We start from the raw sequence: 19,920 nt of genomic DNA on the forward strand, positions 1-19,920 counted from the left end.
CCTTTAGATGTAATAAATTAAACTCAAGGTACTGTTTTATTAGTTTTTCTTTAAGAGAGGTTCAGCTTCTTCATTAAGCTTCTTTTTGATAGGAGCATCAGTATGAGGCTCAGGTGAGACAGACATTGCATTGGCTTCTTCAATCGTGCCATAAACAGGTTTTAAATAAGGTTCTACAACCTTCTTATGATGTGTTCCTTCACGCTTAACAGAGCCAACAGAATTTTCTCTGACAGGCTTTTGTTTTTGGTTAGTCAATAAGCGGGTCAAGCGACTATTCTTTCTATGGTTTGTCACTTGTCTACGAACAACTCGAACTTTGTTATGAACTAAAAAAAGGTGTTAGCTTTCCGGATGCTTGGTATGTAACAGTGATTATTTACCATCTACATAAACATCTGTTTCGTCGATAATTTCTTCACCAATTAATTCCTCAATAACATCCTCTAATGTAATCACGCCTAAAGCTCCACTTTGTCCCCCAGGGTCACTTGTAATCAAAGCCATATGACTTTTGCCTTCTTGGAAAAAGTTCAAAATGTCAAGGCAGCTGGTATCAGGACCTGTCTCAGGTAAAGTGCTGATTTGAAAGTTTTTTACTGGATGAGCATCCTCTGGGTCATAAGTGATCAATTTCTTTGTCAAGAGCATGCCTACAAAGTTAACACGGTCTCCAGGTGTATGAACAGGGATACGAGAATAACCAGCAGTAAGGATCTTGTTGATAAGAGTTTCATCTAGAATGTCATCCGTTGAAAGCGTAAAGACATCAGCAATAGGTGTCATAATCTGTGACACAGGTTTAGATCTCAAGTCCAATACGGCTCCAATGATGGTGACTTCATCTTCTGTAAGAGCATCCACATCTGAAGGGTTGACAGATTGGTGAAGTGAAACGAGTGTTTTCAAACCTGATGTCATGACACGCACAAAAATTTCAATTTACGCTTTTTCTTTTTCTTTTTTTTCCGTTTTACCTGCTTTTTTATATATTGTTCCATGAGATTCGCCCAAAAAGTAATCCAAAAGAAGAGCTGTTGGATAAGCAATGGGATACATGACATACATTAAACAAAGAACCATTCTATTTAAATATTAGCTATCATTTTAAAATTTAAATAAAACAGACGTAATGTTTACCCAGAAGTTTTAGCTCCAATAGCTAAACCATAACGGACACAAATAGATTGAGGAATGACTTCACCAAAAATAACAATCAAAGCTGTTGAAATAACAACAGCTTTCCAACCACCACCAAGAACACCATCCAAAATAATCGGTAAAGTTTCATTGACAATGACGTTGGATAACAGTAGAGTGACCAATACCCAGTGTTTACCTCTTTCAAGTAATTGAAGCACTTTTTTGGCATTTTTTCTTTCGTTTGGTGAACCAGTTTGAATAAGTACTTGAAGGTTAGTTTCATCCATTCCCATTAAACCAATGGTGAGACCTTTTTTTTTAATTATTTAGTCTTTTTTATTTTATAGTAATAACTACATGCTTTTTTTCTTTTTCTTTTTTACCTGCAAAGACACCACCCAAAAGGACAAGACCCATAATCAAAACTAACTTTTCATAGAATTCAGGAGAGCCATAATCAATCTCTGGTTCCTCTGTATTGGCTTCAGGTGTGTTGGTATAGGAAGATAATGGATGACCATAAACACTTGATATCAGTGATATACTTGTTAACATTATGGTTCGTATAGAACCAATATGTTGTTGTTTAATAAGCATAAAAAATTTTCTATGAAAGAAAAAAAGAAAGACAGAAAAAAAAAAAAATTGAAAAGGCTTAAAGCAATTTTTTTTTCCCAATTTAGTAAAATAAAATGACAAGTTCCTGCAAAAAAATAACCTTAGGAGTAAATAGTTTATTCCGCTTTTCTTAAAAGAATAGCAATTCCGTTACAAAATGACTCTAGTTCATCCATATTTTTACCTTGCACCATTTCTATAAACTCTTTTGTTTGACATGTCTCTGTAAGATATTGTGTTACCGTCTTGAGACTTTCTTTCAATACAGTTGAAAATGGCCAGGTATTTGAAGTGATACCCCCATCTCTTTCAATAGGATCACGACATTCTCGGTACAATCCAAGTAAACCCTCCAAACATTGCTTTCTTTCTTCTTCAACCTTTAATTCCATCTCTTTCACCTTGGTCGCCACCCAGTTCTCGCAAATGCCTTTCACAACCATGCATCCAAACCGATCCGAGATCTTGAGCATTGCTACCACATTTGCCCATGGATAGTTTACATCCAATATATCAACTTCTCCTGCATTCATTCGGTGAATGATTTCAATCAATCCCTGTAGACTGTGGAACGTTACATCGTGTAAAGGAATCAAACTCATTTCTGACTCCACATAATCTTTGCTTAGTAGCGCGCTAAATATAGGAGATACACTCCTTAGCAAAGCACGATTACCAATCACTTTTTGACCATCATCTGTCACAAACATAACCATGTCTTCTTCTATACAGTTCATAGGCTGGAATACAAAGCTGCCTTGATCCTTTGCCATCACCGTTTGCGCAGACCACAACGAAGCAAACTCCAGTGCCAAGATTTCCAAAACTTGCGCAGCAGCATTCCGACGCAAGGGCGTAATCACTGTATCTAGTCGGTTTGTATTCTCTTGATCATGTTCATATTCCAAATTATACACTAGCATCTGACAGAGCGCGCCAAACGCATGCCGTGACAGCTCATCATTGGTATTATCATCATCACCTGTTAGGCCTAAGGAGGCGTTCCATTCTGCGGCGGATGAGGCGCCGATGGCTGCGTAACCAATCGCAACTGCTGTCATTTCGTGAAGTTTCAGTGCACTATCATCCTCTGTTTGTGCAAAGCGATATAGCTTTTGAAAGTCTTCCATCCGGTGCTTATACAAGTGAATGCAGATCGATTTGTGGTGATCCCCTCGTAGCCTAGGACGCTGAATAACGGCTTGAAAGTACAAGGTATAAGCATTACTTAAGATAGGTACTCGGATATTGTTTCGAGGTTCGAGTATACGCAAGGAGGTACCTTGGATAGATAGAGCGTAATGGCTCATCAACAAAGGTTTCTCTGAAGAACTCGGTTCGCCAGGGACAGATTTGGCTTCTTCAGACTCCTTTAGATCATCATTGTCGTCATTCATGTCCATCAGAATATCTGGTTTTTCATCCTGTATGCATTGGCTTTCAGAGCAGCGAGGCAGAAGATCAATGGTAACCTTGCACAGATTGGGCAAGGCTAGCTCATGTTCAATCACCTGTCGGACACACAGTGGATGGCTTGAGGCATGTTCTAATAAATAAGAAGCAAGGGCCATGAGATCTTCATCCGTTCGAAGATAGCTGTAAATAGCTTGCATATCCGCTATCCGAATATGCGGACGCTCCATCCAGGGAAAGACGATGGGTAAGATGAGAGATACAGCAGATACTTCGCCATCATTGCTGGAAAGCCATTGTCTCATTGAAGGTTCATCATATTGAAAAGATGTGATGACTAAAAGACACCCTTTGATCAATTTGTAACATCCTTCCATATTACTGTAGGGCCCTGCAGTATCTCGCTCTTGCTGTCTGTACAAAACTGCAGTGTTCAAAAGTCCCTTGATCTTTGAGAACAATGCAGATTCATCACGCAGACGAACCCGGATAAAAGCCGATCGGCCAGCGAGGGTGGCCATCAAGCGTACGAAGCGTGCATAAAGCGTCAGGAGAGACGGAGCCCACTGTAGTCCGGCTGTGATAAAAGTGATCAAATCCAACACGTTGCATTCAACCAGCCTCTCGCAAGCACGCGCATTGACCTTGGCAACCAATTCCAGAGAGACAAAGGCTCGATCGGCTTTGTAGAGCGTTGTTGATTCCTTGACGTTGATCTCACTCAATTCCTCTTCTGTCAAACCCGCAATCATCACCAACCCTTCTCGAGCCAAATCAATCGTAGGCAACCAGATATACTGAGAGATGGTCTTGGGTGAGCTGGCCAAAACCTCGATTGCTTTGTCATTGTGAAGATAAAAAATCACAAGTTTCTTCAGTCGCGGCAGCAGTGGGGATTCCTCCAGTCGGCCATGACTCTGCAGCAAAAGCAAGAAGGATTTGAGACACCAAGTGATGATACCAGACAGTGATGGCGCCAGATTTCTTCGTCCTTCGTTAGGGAATAATTGGATATATTGTATATAAATGTCTAGTAAAAATACAAGTAATCGTTGATGCTTATCGAGTGTTTCTAAATCAACTGCTGATCCACGCTCATCAACCTCGATACAGAGTTGATAATCTAACCACTGCAAGAAAACATCTCGTTCAGCCAGCACGCCTTGACAAAGGAAGGCCATAAAGAAGCATGTCAAGAGATTAACAGTGTTTTTGACAATGATAGTGTACCACTGTCGTTGAGGCAGAACATTCACAACAATCAGGGTGATATTGAGAAGCTTCAGCATCGTTCGTTCCTCTTGGGGAAGCATCGTAGATGAATCAGGCTCAATAAAAATGCGTTGATGACACCATCGCTGAGACAAAAAGACGAGTAAGTTAAACCACTTGTGTTGGATCGATGGTTCAGTGAGCTCCATACGAGCCTGGGATGACGCAGAGGCAGATTTGTAAATGATGTTTGTCAAGCTGTAGACAAGCGATGCTTGGCTTTTGAATAGGGCATCTCGTTTATGTACGACACAATCTCGATAGCGGTCTCCGAGCGTGATCCAAAGATAGACAAGCTCACGCCACGAGTCATCTTTATCTGCGTAATAGTAGTCGTTATTTTTGGGTATAGTGATCTGGTCAAGTAATCGAGAAATCATGACAGCCTGTTCAGTCTCTTCTGAAGATATTAGCCTGTTCAGTAGAGATGTCAGTCGTTCAGGCGCATGCAGTGCCAGTAGAGTTTCTGTAAATTGTTGTATTGCCGTCAGTCCACGAATACAATAAAATCGGATGGCGGAGGTCGAGTTATCTGAGCAAGCAAGTGAAAGCAAATGCTCAATACCCTCAAAATCTCGGAAAAGTTTGACAACAGGCTCTCTATCTGTCGCTTCCAATAAATTTGAAAGAAATTTGACTTGACTGTGAAGTTGTACTGGATCCTTATCTTGTTCTGGTAGTCGATGCAGGATCCATTTAAGACATGACTGAAATGAGTCTAATGTTAAGATCGCTTCGCGATGTTGAGAAGGCTTAATGCCATTGGTAAGCATGTAATCTAAGCAACGAATAAGTCTTGTGATTGACCATTTTTTATGATCGCCTTCGGCATAGTGATGCCATTTGCGTAGCGTATGATCCATTACTTTTACAGAGGCTGAAGCAAGATTGACTCGACATTGACTAGCATTGGGGGAGTTGGGGTCTTTTAAAGAGTGATATATCACAGTTAAGCTCAGGTGGGTGGGTTGTGTCGAGTCCATGTTGGTGCTTAGAAAAGAGAAGGCGGGAGTTTATTTTTTGGGAGAAAAAAAAAGTTATGCAAAATTTCATTAAACTTCCTTATTTAGTGGTCCAAAGTCATTGAAACGTTGAGAAAAGGGGATTTCTTAAAATTCAATCCATAAGAAACTATATATATTACTTGTTACATCTGAATCTTTACGATTGAGAGTTCAATAGCATAACTTGTTTAAATCATGTAACTTTTTTTTTAGTAAAAGCTAGATATTAAAATTATACAAGCATCGTGACATAACAAAAAAAAGAATACGAATAAAAATCACAGTTACCCAGTGCTCTTTCAGTTTCCCAAAGTTTTTATCTCCAAGGATTAATGTCTTGCAGATATGTCGGTAATTTAAAAAAAGGGGGTGAGTCAAAAAAGTGCACGACAGGCACGATTTGTTACAAGTCTTTTCTTTCCTTTTGTTAATCATGTCCAAGATTGTTCATGTTGGTAAAAGAAGAAAACATGGTTTGAAACTCAAAATGATTAAAATGTGTATGTTTTGAAATAGTTACTGTAAAATTCAAACCTGAAGTAAGCGATGAAATTCGTCAGGAAGCGTTAAGAGACGTATGTGACTTGAAGAACGATATTCCTCAAATTATTTCTGCTTCAGCTGGAAAGAACTTTACTGATAGATCAAAAGGCTATGAATACGGTAGATAATGAATTAAAAAAGATAACATTGAACCAACATAATCTTTTTATAGCTTGGGTTATTGAGTTGAAGACTAAGGAAGTAATAATAATAATATTAATAGTAACAACGAGTCTTTAATCCAAATTACATAGGATCTTTCTATCTATCTTGACCATTCTGCTCATTTGGAGTTTATTCGTAAATATAAGCCTTTGTTTGCTGATGTTCTTGCCATCGATTATGAGGCATAAAAATAAAGCAAAGAAAAAAAAATCTTTTTTTTTATTATTATTTATACACTATATTATTATTTACTTTAAAATCCATTGACTGTGGATGATGCGGGTGAAGAACCAAACATCTTTCTATCATTAAATATAGTACCAAAAGGTGAAGCTGTTGCAGAGGATACGGAGCTTTTACCATCAAAGGCAGCAGAAGAATCCATAGGTGTCTTCAATGTCATCTTTTTATTGAACTTTTGACCTGTTCTTTCTGATTCCCAATCTTCCCATTTCTTCATCACCAAACGAGAAGAATCAAATTTACCTTCACCATCACCATGTCCCTTGTCCTTCTTTTCACCCTCGACCATACGAGTAGCACCCCAAGAGAAATCATCAAAGTGCCAGAATGAATAAACGGGTAAAATTAAATTCCAGATGGGTAAAGCAATGATATAAACTACATGGCAAGTAAATATTTTGGTTGCTTACTTTTGTATTATACTTACTAATCATCCACAAACAATAAACAAATTTAAAGGTAGTGATAGCAATCAAGACAGCAGGTAAGCCCAAAATGGCAATCAGCAAAGCCAATGATTGCCATTGAGGATTAGTAGAGATAGCAGTATCGATGATCAAATAAATTGACATCACAATAGCGGCAGGTAAAACTAAGGTACCGATCAAATCCACAAAGACAGAGAATTGCATAGAAAGACAGGCAATACCACAGAGATCAGATACAAGGACCAATTCCATTAGGTTATGTACAGTAGAATTGATCCATCGACGACGTTGAGACAAGAGAACCTTAAATTCGTCAGGAACAATAGTCTTACAGCGTGCTTGAGGTACAAACATCATCTGTCGCTTGGGGAAGGTACGTAACATGAGAGTAGACAGGAAACGATCTTCACCCAAGAGAAGCAAGTTCTTTTCATGCAAAGTAGTAACGACATTTTGGTTGTATTCAAGGATAATATCTGGGTTGGCCAAGATGGGGACCCAGGCACCATTCTTGGGTGATTTGATACGATACATACTGAAACAACCTGGTAAACAAGTCACGATACCAAAAAGAGATTCAAATGCTTTAGCATAGTGATGAGAGATATAATATTCAAATACTTGAATAGCCGAGGTAACTATAGACCATGTTCAGTTCCCTTTCTTTTTCTCTCTTTATCGATTGTACTTACATGATACTCGTTTATTTGCAATTCTTGTTTCACCACATAAACCCATAATAGTAATATCATTTGCCATAGCAGCTACCATGTAAGTTAATGCATCAGGTAATACCTTTGTATCGGCATCCACCTAAAAATACATTAGTTCTTTTTTGGCATTAAAAAAAAAGAATCTATTTTTACCATCAGAACTAATTCAAATTTATCGGGTGTAACGCCTTTCATTAGCCAAGTCATCTTCCAAAAGATTTCATAATCCAATTCCGATAATCGATCGTTAAACAAGACTCTTTGAAAGAAACTCATCAAAATGAGCTATAGGAATCCGTTAGCCCCTTTCTTCTTTTTTTTTTATTTCACACATTACCTGAGAATCACGTTTACCACGATTACCTGCTTTAGGAGCATCTGCTTCTTCCTCAGTACCACACTTTACAATTGTTACGCAAGGAACACCTTTATAATGACCAGCATACTATACAACATTTATCAACGAAATGCATGCAGACGCATTCATACAGAATAACACTTACCACCTTAGCCTTGTTCAATTGTTTTTCACCATCAGCAATAGCGAGATAAGAAGAAGGCTTAGGGTTAGCCATGGTAGGATCAAGGTCCATGATGCCAACAACAATATCAGGTGTTGATTTTGTTTCTCCTGCACCGGTAATCATACCATCTGCAATAACAAAGAAAATCTAAGAAGAAGAAAAATAAAAACGTTAATTAAGCTTAATATAAACTTTACGTCGTCTCTTACCTTATGTTTATTTGAGAATGTTGTCTCTGCCAAACTATCCATCGTAATTCGAAGACCTTCTTCACCTTCTGAATAACAAGTAACAAGCATCACTGTATATAACTCAGTGGTGACAATATCTGAACGTGCACCACCAAGACCAACAGCAGAACTACTTTCGCTCAATGCAGGCGTTGCTCGGAAGGAAGACCCGGAAGAACTACTGAAAGAGGCAGTCGATTGCGGTACTTGCATTGGTCCATAATTATTGTAAGGTCCTGGCATATGATTGGCTGGATCGTCGTTGCCTCCTTTGATAGAACGCCATGCTAACCAGTTTGAACGACCCCCGGGCTTGATCAAACGACGAGAGATGAACCACTGGAAGAGAAGAGCCATGGAATAACGGACGACAATCATGGCAATGATAACACCCAACATGAGGTCCATAATGATCTTTTCTGCTATACAGCCGCCTGTTTCAGATTCCATGATGCCTACCTTATATCTCGCCATTAGACATCGTCGAGCCTCTCTTCCTTCCTTGGCGTTCATTAAAGCATAGGATACATCGGTAGCTAAATTTTGGCGAATGGCTGTGTCGACTTCTTCGCCAAAGTATAATGTGGAGGATTCGAGATAGGATGTTAAATTCAATACTAAAAGAATAAAAGTTTTAGAAAAAACATGACATATACTCTTGCTTATTTTTACCTGTGTCGCCTAACAAGACCAAGGATTTCCCACTCAGTGTATTTTTGTCTAAATCCACCCAATCAAATCCAGTTTCACCGGAGCTTGAGCTATAATAAGCTTGTAATTCGGCAAGTGATAAGCAAGTATTGTTGGGAGGCGTCATACCACCACCATAAGGATCCGCTAAATAACAAGAACCCAGTGTGTCTGGAAACGAATTGCAAGCACCTGTGGTGTCACCATTAAAGATGGCTCCGATTTCTGTATTCTGATAATCGTTGGTGAGGTTAAGTCCTTTGGTAGCAAAAAAAGATTGAAGGACATCCATTGGATAGATTTGACCAAACACACGGGGATTTTCATTATAAACTGGGACACGTTGACCATCCACTTCCATCGAATAAGATGTAGTTGAACTTGAGCTTGTTGGACACAACACTTTTGTTAAACCATAAGTAATGAATGCCAGTGCACCACAAAGTAATAAAATAATATAACATAACGAAAGCTATACAAATCCAATTCAGTTCATATTCATATTTCGTATTTCTGTACCTTTTCTCTCCAAGCTTGTTGAACCATCGGGTTCTTTTTTCTTAAACAGACACGCAAAAACCAATTTGGAATACAACAAGTCATCAAATAAGCACACCAAGCCCACCAGCTAGTCAATACCTTTACCTTTTCTTCTTCTTGGGGTATCTCTTCTTTTCCTTTTGGTAAATCATCTAAAAGACCAGCCTCTTGTTGTTGTTGAAATTTTTGTTGTTGAAGTTGATTTTGTAATCTATTTGGCATCGGTTGATTAGATGGACGCTGTCTCATCATCCGTTGCTGCTGCTGCTGCTGCTGCTGCATCATTCGTTGCTGTTGTGATGGAGAACGAATAAGGCCCTGTTTAGGTCTTTGTCTCTCTGGACGAGAAAGAGATCGAGATCGATTCATGTCTACACGACGATAGTTACCTTGAGACATCATCATCTGCTGCTGATGTTGTGGATAATGATGACTTGAAGGAGGTCTCACCGGTCTGCCTGGCCTTGGTTGTTGTGATTGTTGTGGTTGTCTGTGAGGACGAGATAAAGGGTCCATATTATATTGTTGTGGCTGTCTTTGATAACTTGATCTAACCCCGTTTTGTCTCATTGGTTGTTGGTTGTACTGCGATAACCGAGGATCAGGCGAACCTCGATACATGTTACTATTAGGCCGATGATTATTTGACATAAAAAATATTATTTTTTTTATGTACAAATAAATTAAAAAAGAAGGAAAGAAGAAAAAAAGAAAGGGGAAAAGGCAAAAAAAAAAAATATGTCTATAAATAATTTAAAAAAATTGTTTTTTTTTTTTTTTATTTTCAGTCCTTTCCTTCTTTTGAAGAAGGCTTTTTTTTTTTGACTTAAAAGTTTGTGGTTAGCTTCCCCTTAATATGGGTCTTGTGTAACTTTAGATTGTTTGCCAATTGTTTTTTATACACCAACAGTTCTTTTCATAATTCTTATTTTTTTTTTTGAAGCACAAAGAGAACAAGCAATCATTTTGGTTTGAAGGGATAAGATGCTTTTATATAAAACGGAAATAGATTTTAAAAATATCACATTTTTTAATAACCGCGCCTAAAGATGTAAGTTCGAGACTCATCCAATAGTAAATAACGACATCTTTGTTGATCGGGCTCCTTTTTTCTGCTTATTGTTTTTTTTTTTCGTATTAATCCCTTCTCATTTCATATGTGTGTATTTAGACCCCTTTCTTGAGCTTTAATATCGGATGGTTGATTACGCATATTCGTATGGCAGTTAAAGCGGGAAATATAAGTCAAAAGGACCAATTTAAGACTGATAACGTCACTTTTTGCTTGGCCAAAAAGAAACTTTATTAATCTTACTTTTTTTTTTTGCAACAATAATAATATTTTTTGTGTAAAGCTAGTGATACACTTAATACACAGAGATGCCCAAGCGTATAAAAATAGAATGTGGGTAGGTATCCACTCAATATTAAAGCTTATTTTTTATTCTTTCTGTTATCTTTAGATTTATTAAGCCCGAATCGCTTTTTTACCCATAAACCGGCTTAAGAAAAAAAAAAATGCAATAAATAAAGAAATGAAAAAGTTTTATTCGAAAGCTTATATTTTAAATGCTTCATAAGCTTTATGGTATCCATCAGGATAGATTACCGGTGAAAAAAGAAGAAATAATGAAAAACCACTGATATTTCATTACCATTCTGTCTTTCTTATTCAAAGATTAAGACTCAGAACTTTCCTTTCTTTTTCTCTTTATATTTTATAATGAAGCAAGAATTATTAAATAAAGGTTAGTATTTTTTGTTTCGTTTTTGTTTTAAAAAATAGTGCCAATAACAAGAGAGATTAGATTTAATAGAAGAAGATGTTGTAGAGGAATTTGCCAGGCAACTTGAAGAAGGTAATATAGCATAGAAATGCAATTTAATTTACCTGCTAATTGTACATTAGTTGTTCATATTGAAGATGAAGATAATGATTCATTCTTTGGATATCAGCAATTACCACAAGATGAAGAGGATGGTTGGGAACCACTTGAATCAGACAATGAGGAAGAAGAAGAAACTCAGGGACCACTCAATATTCGATTAGATTCTTCACAAAAGATAGATGCAGGTAAAATTAATAGAAAAGAAAGTGAGGAGATTAAGATTTAAATATACAAAATAGAAACTTCTGATTTAATTAAGGCTATAATGAGTAAAATTGAAATATCTAATGTTCCAGGTAAGAAAGCTACTTTTTCATTTTTATTCACTGCATGATAACAATAAGCATTAGAATGGGCAAAATCAATACCAGAGTCATCTTGGATGCCCAATGTCCAAAATCATTAAAATGCGTGCATGGAAAAATCTCTGACGACAATGGTTTGATCAACTTGCATGTACAGTATAGAACCCCTTATTATGAATATTAAATTTATTCAAAAAGTCGCATCCGAGGCTATATCAAAATCAGTGTACTGGCATAAATTCAACTTTTGCATATAATAAAGTAATGCATCAATTCAGTAAGAGAAAGGCTGTAGTTATTCAACTTGCTATTATATAAAATATTATAACTTTTGATAGCATACACAAAACTAATGTATCTTTAAGTATATTTGTAGCAAAGCATCCTGTGTATTCTATGGAAAGATTACCTTGCTTTAAATTCGAAATAATTAAAATAATACCCTTGCCTTCAACTTTATGCTGATTTCTGCTTGCTTATATCATGATACTTGGCCCTAGGCAAAGTAGTACAAAACACGGGGCAGTAATTTTCTTTGTTCAAATTTCATATAGAAACAGCCAATTAATTTTGCTATCATGTGTCTTCTGAGGTGGAAGAGTATACTTTTGGCTTAAAAGATTACAAACTGATATATTTTCTCTTGGAGTTTTTTTGAGATCATTAATGTGACTCAAATTCATAAACATCTAATGATCTAGCAAGATTGTTTTGAATTGAACTGTCTTGTGGATATCCTTATATAAAACAAACAGGATCAAAGCCTTTATGACTATTTGTTAATAGAGTTGTGAGTTCCTGCTTGATGATAAGCTTGATTTTTCAAGACATGAAATTCTTTTTTTTTTTAGGTACTCAATTCAATTAACACCATCTTAATATATAGAATAAAAGACGTCATTAAAGTAGGTACTATCATCCAGATTTCTGCCTCAGAATAAATATAAAAATAGGAAGAAAGTTGAACACATTAAACGAATCAAATATATTTTTAAAGACACAAATCTTGGTTGCAATGGTTGTTATTATTAGAAGCATCTAATGTACCTTTACTACGTTCTTTTCTTTTTTAGATGTTACATTTTCTGCTATTGTTTTCATCAAATTGGTCTTGCTCAAATCTATTTTTTTCTTTAATTTAGAAAATTTGGTAGGCATTGTCTGATCTTTATCATCTATTTCATGTTAAGGTGTCAATCCAATACAATTTTTTTAAAATATATATATAATGCTTAGTTTCATATTATAATAAATCAAAATTGGCTTTCCTGAACCACGAAAGATTATCAGATGTCTTCTTTTTATCTTTTAAAATTAGTGCATAGCATTTCTACTCCAAAACGCTTGTATAAAACTGAACTTTAACCTTTCTATTCTTTAGCAATTGTAAACATCAACATAAAACAGGTAAGCTTGCCTCAAAAAGTTCAAATATTTAAATAAAAAGTCAAAATTGTATATTAAATTGATCGTTTATCTGATCCGAAACGGTAAGACACATCCTTATTATTATTATTATTATTATTATATAAATCAGGTCTTTCACTTTTTTAATTGAAAATTTTTGTGTATGGGATATAATTTAAACAAAGAAAAACTAAATCCAAATGTCTGCTTATGTATATTTTCAGTATTTTAAATTAAATGTGACATAGTAGGTCTTTAAATACATGTAAAATTTATGCAGAAAATGGGTGTACAAACAAAAGATAAAAGTACTACTTTGTTCGCTTTAATATAAAGATATGAAAAAAAAAAATCTTTTAAATACTTAATTTTAGAGAATAAAAATCATTTTCAAAAAAGATAAATGTTTTTAGAGTATTTTTTTTCTCATTCTTTCCAAACCTTTTTTCTTTCTGCATCAAGTAACCACTCTTCTCTTAAGCTGATGACCTAAATACTTTCTCTTTTCAACTCTAAACTTTGCTCTTATGGCCTTTTATCAAGAATCTTTCTTCTCAAGCAAATATTTTTGCTGCTTTTTTGTGTTTCAGGCATATTTCTCTTTTTGACCTCTTCAAATTTCTTGCGTACTATCAACTTGGTCTTATAATCAACATTAAGAATATATGACATTAATTCTTTCTATTCTTATATGGCTTCATTTAACATTATAAACTAATGTGGTTTTTTCTATTTATCCTGCTCACGGTCCCTTTGGTTTCAATCGTTGCTAAACGCGTCTTTTCAATGTATAGAGAAGGAATTCTACTTTAATTATAAAAAATAGTTTACTTTTTACACAGTGATAATAATAAATGGTTATTGTAATGTCTTTTTCTTATTACTTCAAATTAATGAGCATAAAGAAAGTGAGTTGTAGGGAATAGTTGATGCATATTCTCTGGTATTTAAAGAATAAATTGGTTATTTGGCTTTTGTAATCATCCTAATCAATCAGGTGTAAATTTTTCAATTTAACACGGTAATACTATGATTTTAGGAAATTATAAAAAAAGACGGTTGTATTATTTTCGTTTCATAAACATCGTACAGCAGTGAGGCTTGATATTATTTATTTACAACAATTAATAAGAGAGTTTTTTTTTTAGTAGACTGGCAACTAGCTTGCATATCTTTCTTGTTATACCAACTTGTGTTGTCGGCCCATCTGGGATACTGCTTCAACTGTGCCAAAACTGAATCACAGGAATTCTAAAGCATTTTTACACCTCATTAATTTATTCGACAAAAAAAGACACGTTTGACTTTCAATCTTCATACAACTTTATTCAAAATAAAGAGGAAGATGTATCTATTCTATAACAATATTTTAAAAAGTAAATCAGGTTTTTGGAAATCATGATGAACAATGTTCACAAGCCAGTAACTGTCTCCTATTTCTTTTAATAATTTTTGACTTGAGCTGTTTGGCGGATACTGTTCTTCCCATTCTTTCCACAGACCAAACGCTTCTTCCTGTTGTTGATTTGCTTAATATTTTACTCATAAAAGTATTTTTGAATTTTTACCTTCCAACTTTCAAAACTTGCTTTTTCAATAATAGTAGGTTGAATAATTTCTTTGCCAGGGAACACACCCCAAGTAACAGCATTCTGTGCATCTGGATCACTTACGTTGGTTAAGAAATCACCCTACATAGGATATAAGTATTAGAAAGCAATAAATGCAATTCAAGCTACCTTTCTGTTAGTGATGTAGTAAGTGATTGCATCTTCTTTTGAAAAACGTGTTATTAAATCTTTCACGATTTTATCCGAAATAAAAAATTCAATGAATGCCTTTTGATAAACATAACCGCCCTTAGGTCCCCATCCGTAAACTGGATCATCACTCGCTGCTCCATTTACAGCAGGTTGTGAACTAACTGTTAGGTAACCTTGTTTGATTAAACTCAATAGTTGTTGGCGTATACTATCTGTCTCTGTCTGAAGGTTTTCTTCGCACCATGGTAATGAATCAAGCTCACCTTGGATGTACTTTCTAAATAATTCATTAATGTCTTCTTCACTTTTAGGTTCTCCCCATTTTGAAATGGCTTGTGAAGTCTATATGCAAAATATATTTAGTTGAAGCCACTATAATTATAAATATTATCATCACTGACAGGCAATATTTGATTTGCACCATATGTAGTTTCACCATAAGCTTAATAACAGCAAGAGATTAATATTATACGACAGTATATAATTGCATGTATATTAATAATACCTGGAGATCTATAATCACCGTAACGACCGTTTGGAAATTCATCCCATAATTCAGCCTTAGCAGGATCATGAATAGGTGCCCAAGGTGAAAGTTTATTTACTTGAGCATGTTCCTAATTTTATCCATATTATTAGATTTATTGATTATTATTATGATGATGATTGCATTTACCTGAGGATGGGCTAACTCCAATTGTTCTAATATTAAACGTGTTGACCTTTCCAAGTTTAAGGTGGAGATATGGAAATTACAAACGTTTGCTTCCTTATGTAACTGTTTGATCATCTTTACAGCCAATTGGACACCATAATCCTTTACTTTTTGATCATCACCCTATATATAGACATATATAAACTTATGATCCGTATTTATATACAAGTATCTTGTTTACCTTGATAGCATCCAAGTCATTCATCAAATGTGTTGGTACTTTGACATTACATAAATGAATCATACGACGGAATGTTTGATAGGTAGGAATAGGCATAATACCAGGTACAATAGGCACTTGAATACCGATCTCACGGCATCTCTTGATCCAATTCTTAAATGCGTCTACATCATAAAAGAATTGGGTCACAATAAAGTCTGCACCCGCATCCACTTTTTCTTTTAAATACTTTAAATCTTGCTCTTGACTTGGGCAATCGATATGTCCTTCGGGATAACCAGCAACACCAATCGAGAAATGATTACCATAAGTCTGACGAATGTATTTTACTAAATCAATCGCATGCGTAAATTGATTGTCGACCGGTGTCCAGTATTCTGCACCTCGAGGTGGATCACCACGAAGGGCGAGGATGTTTTGAATACCATTCGTTTTAGCCTCCTTTAGAGCTACATCGATCTTGTCCTTTTCCATATTGGTGCAAGTCAAATGCATGAGTGTATCAAGACCGTGGACAGACTGAGCTGTTGAACAAAGTTCAAGTGTACGTTCATGAGTTGAACCACCTGCTCCCCAAGTGCAAGAAATAAATTCTGGCTGAAGTTGTGACATTCGACCGATACGATCTATCAGATTAGCATAACCCTAATAAGATACAAACGGTAAACTACTTTTTCTTTAAAACTGTATTATTATTTACTAGCTCTGTTTTGGGAGGGAAATATTCAAAAGAATAGTTTATCGTCTTCTTTTCTTGTGCTTGTTTTATTTTATCAATAATCTTCATAGTGAGTAAAGAAGAAGGAAAAAAGTTTATGTTGGTAAGTGAGTCATATTTTATCTACCAATTCAACCAGTGTCTGTCGTTAGAGCGGGGAATATATATTTATCTTTTAGATGCATGGATACCAAACTAATACAAGCAAAAAAAAAAAAGATATTTTTTATTATAAATAATAAAGCTACTTGAACTGATGATAGGATGACATTCACATATAAAGAAATATAAAATTGCCGTTTTTTATTGTTATTCTATACCAAAAAGAATAATAAATCAAAGCTGGCTTTAGTCTGTTGGATCTGACTTTAATTTTCTGAAAACAAAAAAAAAACTGGAAAAAAAAAACGCGTAAAAAAATCTGTACGTGTGACGCTCTAAATTGCACCAAGTAACCAATTTTTTTTTTTTTTGCGCTTTTTTTTTTGTGTTTCGTTCAATAATGGTTTTTTCTACAGCAACAAATGAGAATTCTCCTTCTTCTACTACTACATCAACAAGACCATCTGTTTTACGCACAAGAACTAATCTTGTCAATTCACCCATCATGAAGCTTAAAAGAAAAAACAGTGATGAACAATTATTGCCTCCTTCAAAACGTTCAAGTACCACTATATTGAGCGAAACAACGAAAAATCCAAACGCTACTCTTGGGTTAACAGACACGTTTAATAATAAAGAAAATAAAAAAGAAGGAAAAGAAGTAGAAGAAAGCCCTCTTGTTGAAAAACAGCAACAACAAATACAAGAGAGCGAATCAAAGAAACAAGTAGTAGATGAAAAGACAAGACGTGAACTTGAAAAGCAAGAAATAGAAGAGTTAAAAAAAAACTTGCCTTTTTTATGTGAATATTACGACATAATGGAAAAGATTGGCAGGGGTAAAGTACAATAAATATGAGTAAGCTATTACTAAAAGTTATTATTACATGTAGGTACGTTTAGTACAGTTTATAAAGCACTTGATATAAGACGTGATTTGTACGATAATGAAGAATGGTTATCAAAGATGTTATCAAAGCCTTATACTGGTGAAGATAAAGCTCAGCACTTAAATGATATGAAAAATCTGAGCGAATTTGTGGCACTAAAGAGAGTTTACAGCACTAGCAGTCCACAACGTATATCCAACGAAATCCATATTTTACAAGAACTCAAAGGAACTTCATGCATTTCACCTTTAATTACTGCTTTTAGAGACGGTGATGATACTTTTGTTGTTATGCCCTATATCCAAAATGATGACTTTAATGTAAGACACAATAATTACAATAAAATAATAATAGCAATATTAATGATATTACTCTATATAGGATCTTTATAACACAATGTCATTACTCGATATAAAATCTTACTTAAAATCCTTGTTCACTGCCCTATCTCAATTACATCAACTTAAAATTATTCATAAAGATGTTAAACCAAATAATTTTCTTTACAATGCCAGAAAGAGAGTTGGTTACCTTATCGACTTTGGATTAGCTCAGGTATACATTAACCTTAGTTATTCCCATTTTATATACTAATTACTTATTTAGAGAGAAGAAGAGACTAAGCATTATGAAGAAAAGCCTGTGGCGATTGACGATGTGCCCTTAATAGAACCAGTTAAGGGATTTGATACCAAAGACCCAAGGTGAATACCAATTTCTATAGAGTAACGCAACAACTAATTAGTATATAGAAAACAAGTCAGAGCTAACAGAGCGGGTACTCGCGGCTATCGTGCCCCTGAAGTATTACTTCGAGTGGTTCATCAAACTACAGGTAAAATATAGCTTTTGTTAATTATAATGTCATTAAATATCTTTTGTAGCTGTTGATATTTGGTCTGCAGGCATTATCTTTCTTTCTTTGCTTACAAAGGTGTTTCCTTTTTTTGTTGGTTACGATGAAGCTGACTCCATTGTTGAAATTGCAAACATATTTGGAATTCAAGAATTACAAAAAATGGCATTAAAATACAGTATGTTTCTTTTCTTTTTATCGTTATTTATTTACACTCTCCTTTCTATAGATCGTGTTATTCACACAAACATTCCTGGTTTACCAAAACAAAAGATATCATTAAAGAAATTATGCGCTTATTATAATGGTGACAAATTGAAAGAGTGGCCTGAAAAAGATATTAGAAATGCCATGAATTTATTAGAAAGCTGTCTCCAACTTGATCCCGTCACAAGAATCACAGCTCAAGATGCTTTAAACCACCCTTTCTTACATTTTGATTAACTTTGATTAATTGTTTATACCCTCACATACACACACTTTTTATATGCGGCAAAAAATATTCTTTTATTGTAAATAAAAAATAAAAAAAAAAGTTTGGAAGTGGCTCCTTTCTTTATCCAACATTTGGTATTTTTCAAAATATTAAATAAGCCTGAATGTTGCTTCTAATGGAAAGATTTCTTCCCTTTCATCATGATAGACTCTCTTCCAAGTGGATTCAAGTTGGGGAGGAAGTTTCCAAGCACTTTCAGGATGAATCCAGTGACGAAGAAGATGACGACTATCATTAAATATAGCTTAATATAATATTCCTGATAATTAGTATATACACTTACGTATTCTTAGGGCTATCTGTATAACCATCACGAGCATGGAAAATAGATAAATTATTGATGTATTGAATGTCTCCTTTTTGGAAATCAATACCCAAATTATATTTCTCAGCTGTATAATGCAATGCATCCAAAGCTTCTGCTTGTGCTTCAGTAATCGGAGGAATGTCTTCTCTTCTAGGATTCTTTCCAAAGCCTGTAAAGTTACGACGAGCATATTGAATGATGAGCTTGTTATCAACATAGTACAACAGAGGACGCAAGATATAAGGTTCCTTTTCTTTGTTCAAATCACTATGGCTAAGCTATAAGAAAAAGAAAGAAAAAAAAAGTTTTGACAACTAAAGCTTACGTTTGGAATGGCCAATCATTAGCCAAGGTATGGATCAAATCAGGGCGTGTTTTTGCAAGTTCATTATAAACTGTCCAGCTGGAAGCGATACGTGACTTGCCTCCTTCTTCTGCTACTCCAAGAGCATAAAGAGATATTATATCGCCCAAATCTGTATGATATACTTGATGATCATTTGTAAAAGCAGGAGCAACGATATCATCAAGTCCCTTTTCTGGAACAAGATCCTTAATATGAGCTATAAATCAGAAAATGAATATTACAATCATGCAAAAAATATAAATCTAATGTACCAATTGTATGAAGTCCTTGAAGACCGCGTTTACCAACCCAAGCAGAAACGCCGGTATAAGCAATGATGTTTTGCACCCTTGTATATTTGTCAGGATTTAAACCACGTACAACTACGAATCCTCTACCATCCAATACATGTTTCTCTA

The 19,920-nt window shown here is 35.1% G+C and overlaps 7 protein-coding genes across 7 annotated transcripts; 3 read left to right on the forward strand and 4 right to left on the reverse strand.

Annotated features, from left to right (window-relative positions):
- Positions 1 to 375: 375 nt before the first annotated feature.
- RO3G_12345 (uncharacterized protein) lies at positions 376 to 5,429 on the reverse strand (the record flags this gene model as incomplete). The annotated part of the gene is made up of 6 exons (XM_067666929.1): positions 376 to 911; positions 978 to 1,084; positions 1,141 to 1,453; positions 1,527 to 1,750; positions 1,946 to 2,067; positions 2,265 to 5,429. 6 exons carry the CDS (start codon positions 5,427 to 5,429, stop codon positions 376 to 378), a joined length of 4,467 nt encoding a protein of 1,488 aa, XP_067523030.1.
- A 454-nt stretch (positions 5,430 to 5,883) lies between these two features.
- Positions 5,884 to 6,346, forward strand: RO3G_12346 (uncharacterized protein; the record flags this gene model as incomplete). The annotated part of the gene is made up of 4 exons (XM_067666930.1): positions 5,884 to 5,905; positions 5,967 to 6,113; positions 6,166 to 6,194; positions 6,248 to 6,346. 4 exons carry the CDS (start codon positions 5,884 to 5,886, stop codon positions 6,344 to 6,346), a joined length of 297 nt encoding a protein of 98 aa, XP_067523031.1.
- Positions 6,347 to 6,411: 65 nt separating this feature from the next.
- On the reverse strand, positions 6,412 to 10,147 carry RO3G_12347 (chitin synthase; the record flags this gene model as incomplete). The annotated part of the gene is made up of 10 exons (XM_067666931.1): positions 6,412 to 6,779; positions 6,829 to 7,467; positions 7,522 to 7,642; positions 7,696 to 7,827; positions 7,880 to 7,987; positions 8,046 to 8,213; positions 8,276 to 8,913; positions 8,969 to 9,458; positions 9,632 to 9,864; positions 9,916 to 10,147. 10 exons carry the CDS (start codon positions 10,145 to 10,147, stop codon positions 6,412 to 6,414), a joined length of 3,129 nt encoding a protein of 1,042 aa, XP_067523032.1.
- Positions 10,148 to 11,401: 1,254 nt separating this feature from the next.
- RO3G_12348 (uncharacterized protein) lies at positions 11,402 to 11,821 on the forward strand (the record flags this gene model as incomplete). Its single annotated transcript, XM_067666932.1, has 3 exons — positions 11,402 to 11,600; positions 11,655 to 11,711; positions 11,766 to 11,821. The coding sequence occupies 3 exons, from the start codon at positions 11,402 to 11,404 to the stop codon at positions 11,819 to 11,821; spliced, it is 312 nt and encodes a 103-aa protein (XP_067523033.1).
- Positions 11,822 to 14,455: 2,634 nt separating this feature from the next.
- RO3G_12349 (uncharacterized protein) lies at positions 14,456 to 16,573 on the reverse strand (the record flags this gene model as incomplete). Its single annotated transcript, XM_067666933.1, has 8 exons — positions 14,456 to 14,483; positions 14,670 to 14,818; positions 14,867 to 15,232; positions 15,292 to 15,332; positions 15,396 to 15,507; positions 15,567 to 15,728; positions 15,787 to 16,431; positions 16,487 to 16,573. The coding sequence occupies 8 exons, from the start codon at positions 16,571 to 16,573 to the stop codon at positions 14,456 to 14,458; spliced, it is 1,590 nt and encodes a 529-aa protein (XP_067523034.1).
- A 433-nt stretch (positions 16,574 to 17,006) lies between these two features.
- On the forward strand, positions 17,007 to 18,796 carry RO3G_12350 (uncharacterized protein; the record flags this gene model as incomplete). Its single annotated transcript, XM_067666934.1, has 7 exons — positions 17,007 to 17,445; positions 17,500 to 17,816; positions 17,878 to 18,051; positions 18,103 to 18,200; positions 18,249 to 18,331; positions 18,381 to 18,530; positions 18,582 to 18,796. The coding sequence occupies 7 exons, from the start codon at positions 17,007 to 17,009 to the stop codon at positions 18,794 to 18,796; spliced, it is 1,476 nt and encodes a 491-aa protein (XP_067523035.1).
- A 331-nt stretch (positions 18,797 to 19,127) lies between these two features.
- Positions 19,128 to 19,911, reverse strand: RO3G_12351 (uncharacterized protein; the record flags this gene model as incomplete). The annotated part of the gene is made up of 3 exons (XM_067666935.1): positions 19,128 to 19,428; positions 19,481 to 19,707; positions 19,900 to 19,911. 3 exons carry the CDS (start codon positions 19,909 to 19,911, stop codon positions 19,128 to 19,130), a joined length of 540 nt encoding a protein of 179 aa, XP_067523036.1.
- Between the last annotated feature and the right edge of the window lie 9 nt (positions 19,912 to 19,920).

Source organism: Rhizopus delemar, genomic scaffold (genome assembly GCF_000149305.1).
Source record: "Rhizopus delemar RA 99-880 supercont3.10 genomic scaffold, whole genome shotgun sequence".
Lineage (NCBI taxonomy): Eukaryota > Fungi > Mucoromycota > Mucoromycetes > Mucorales > Rhizopodaceae > Rhizopus > Rhizopus delemar.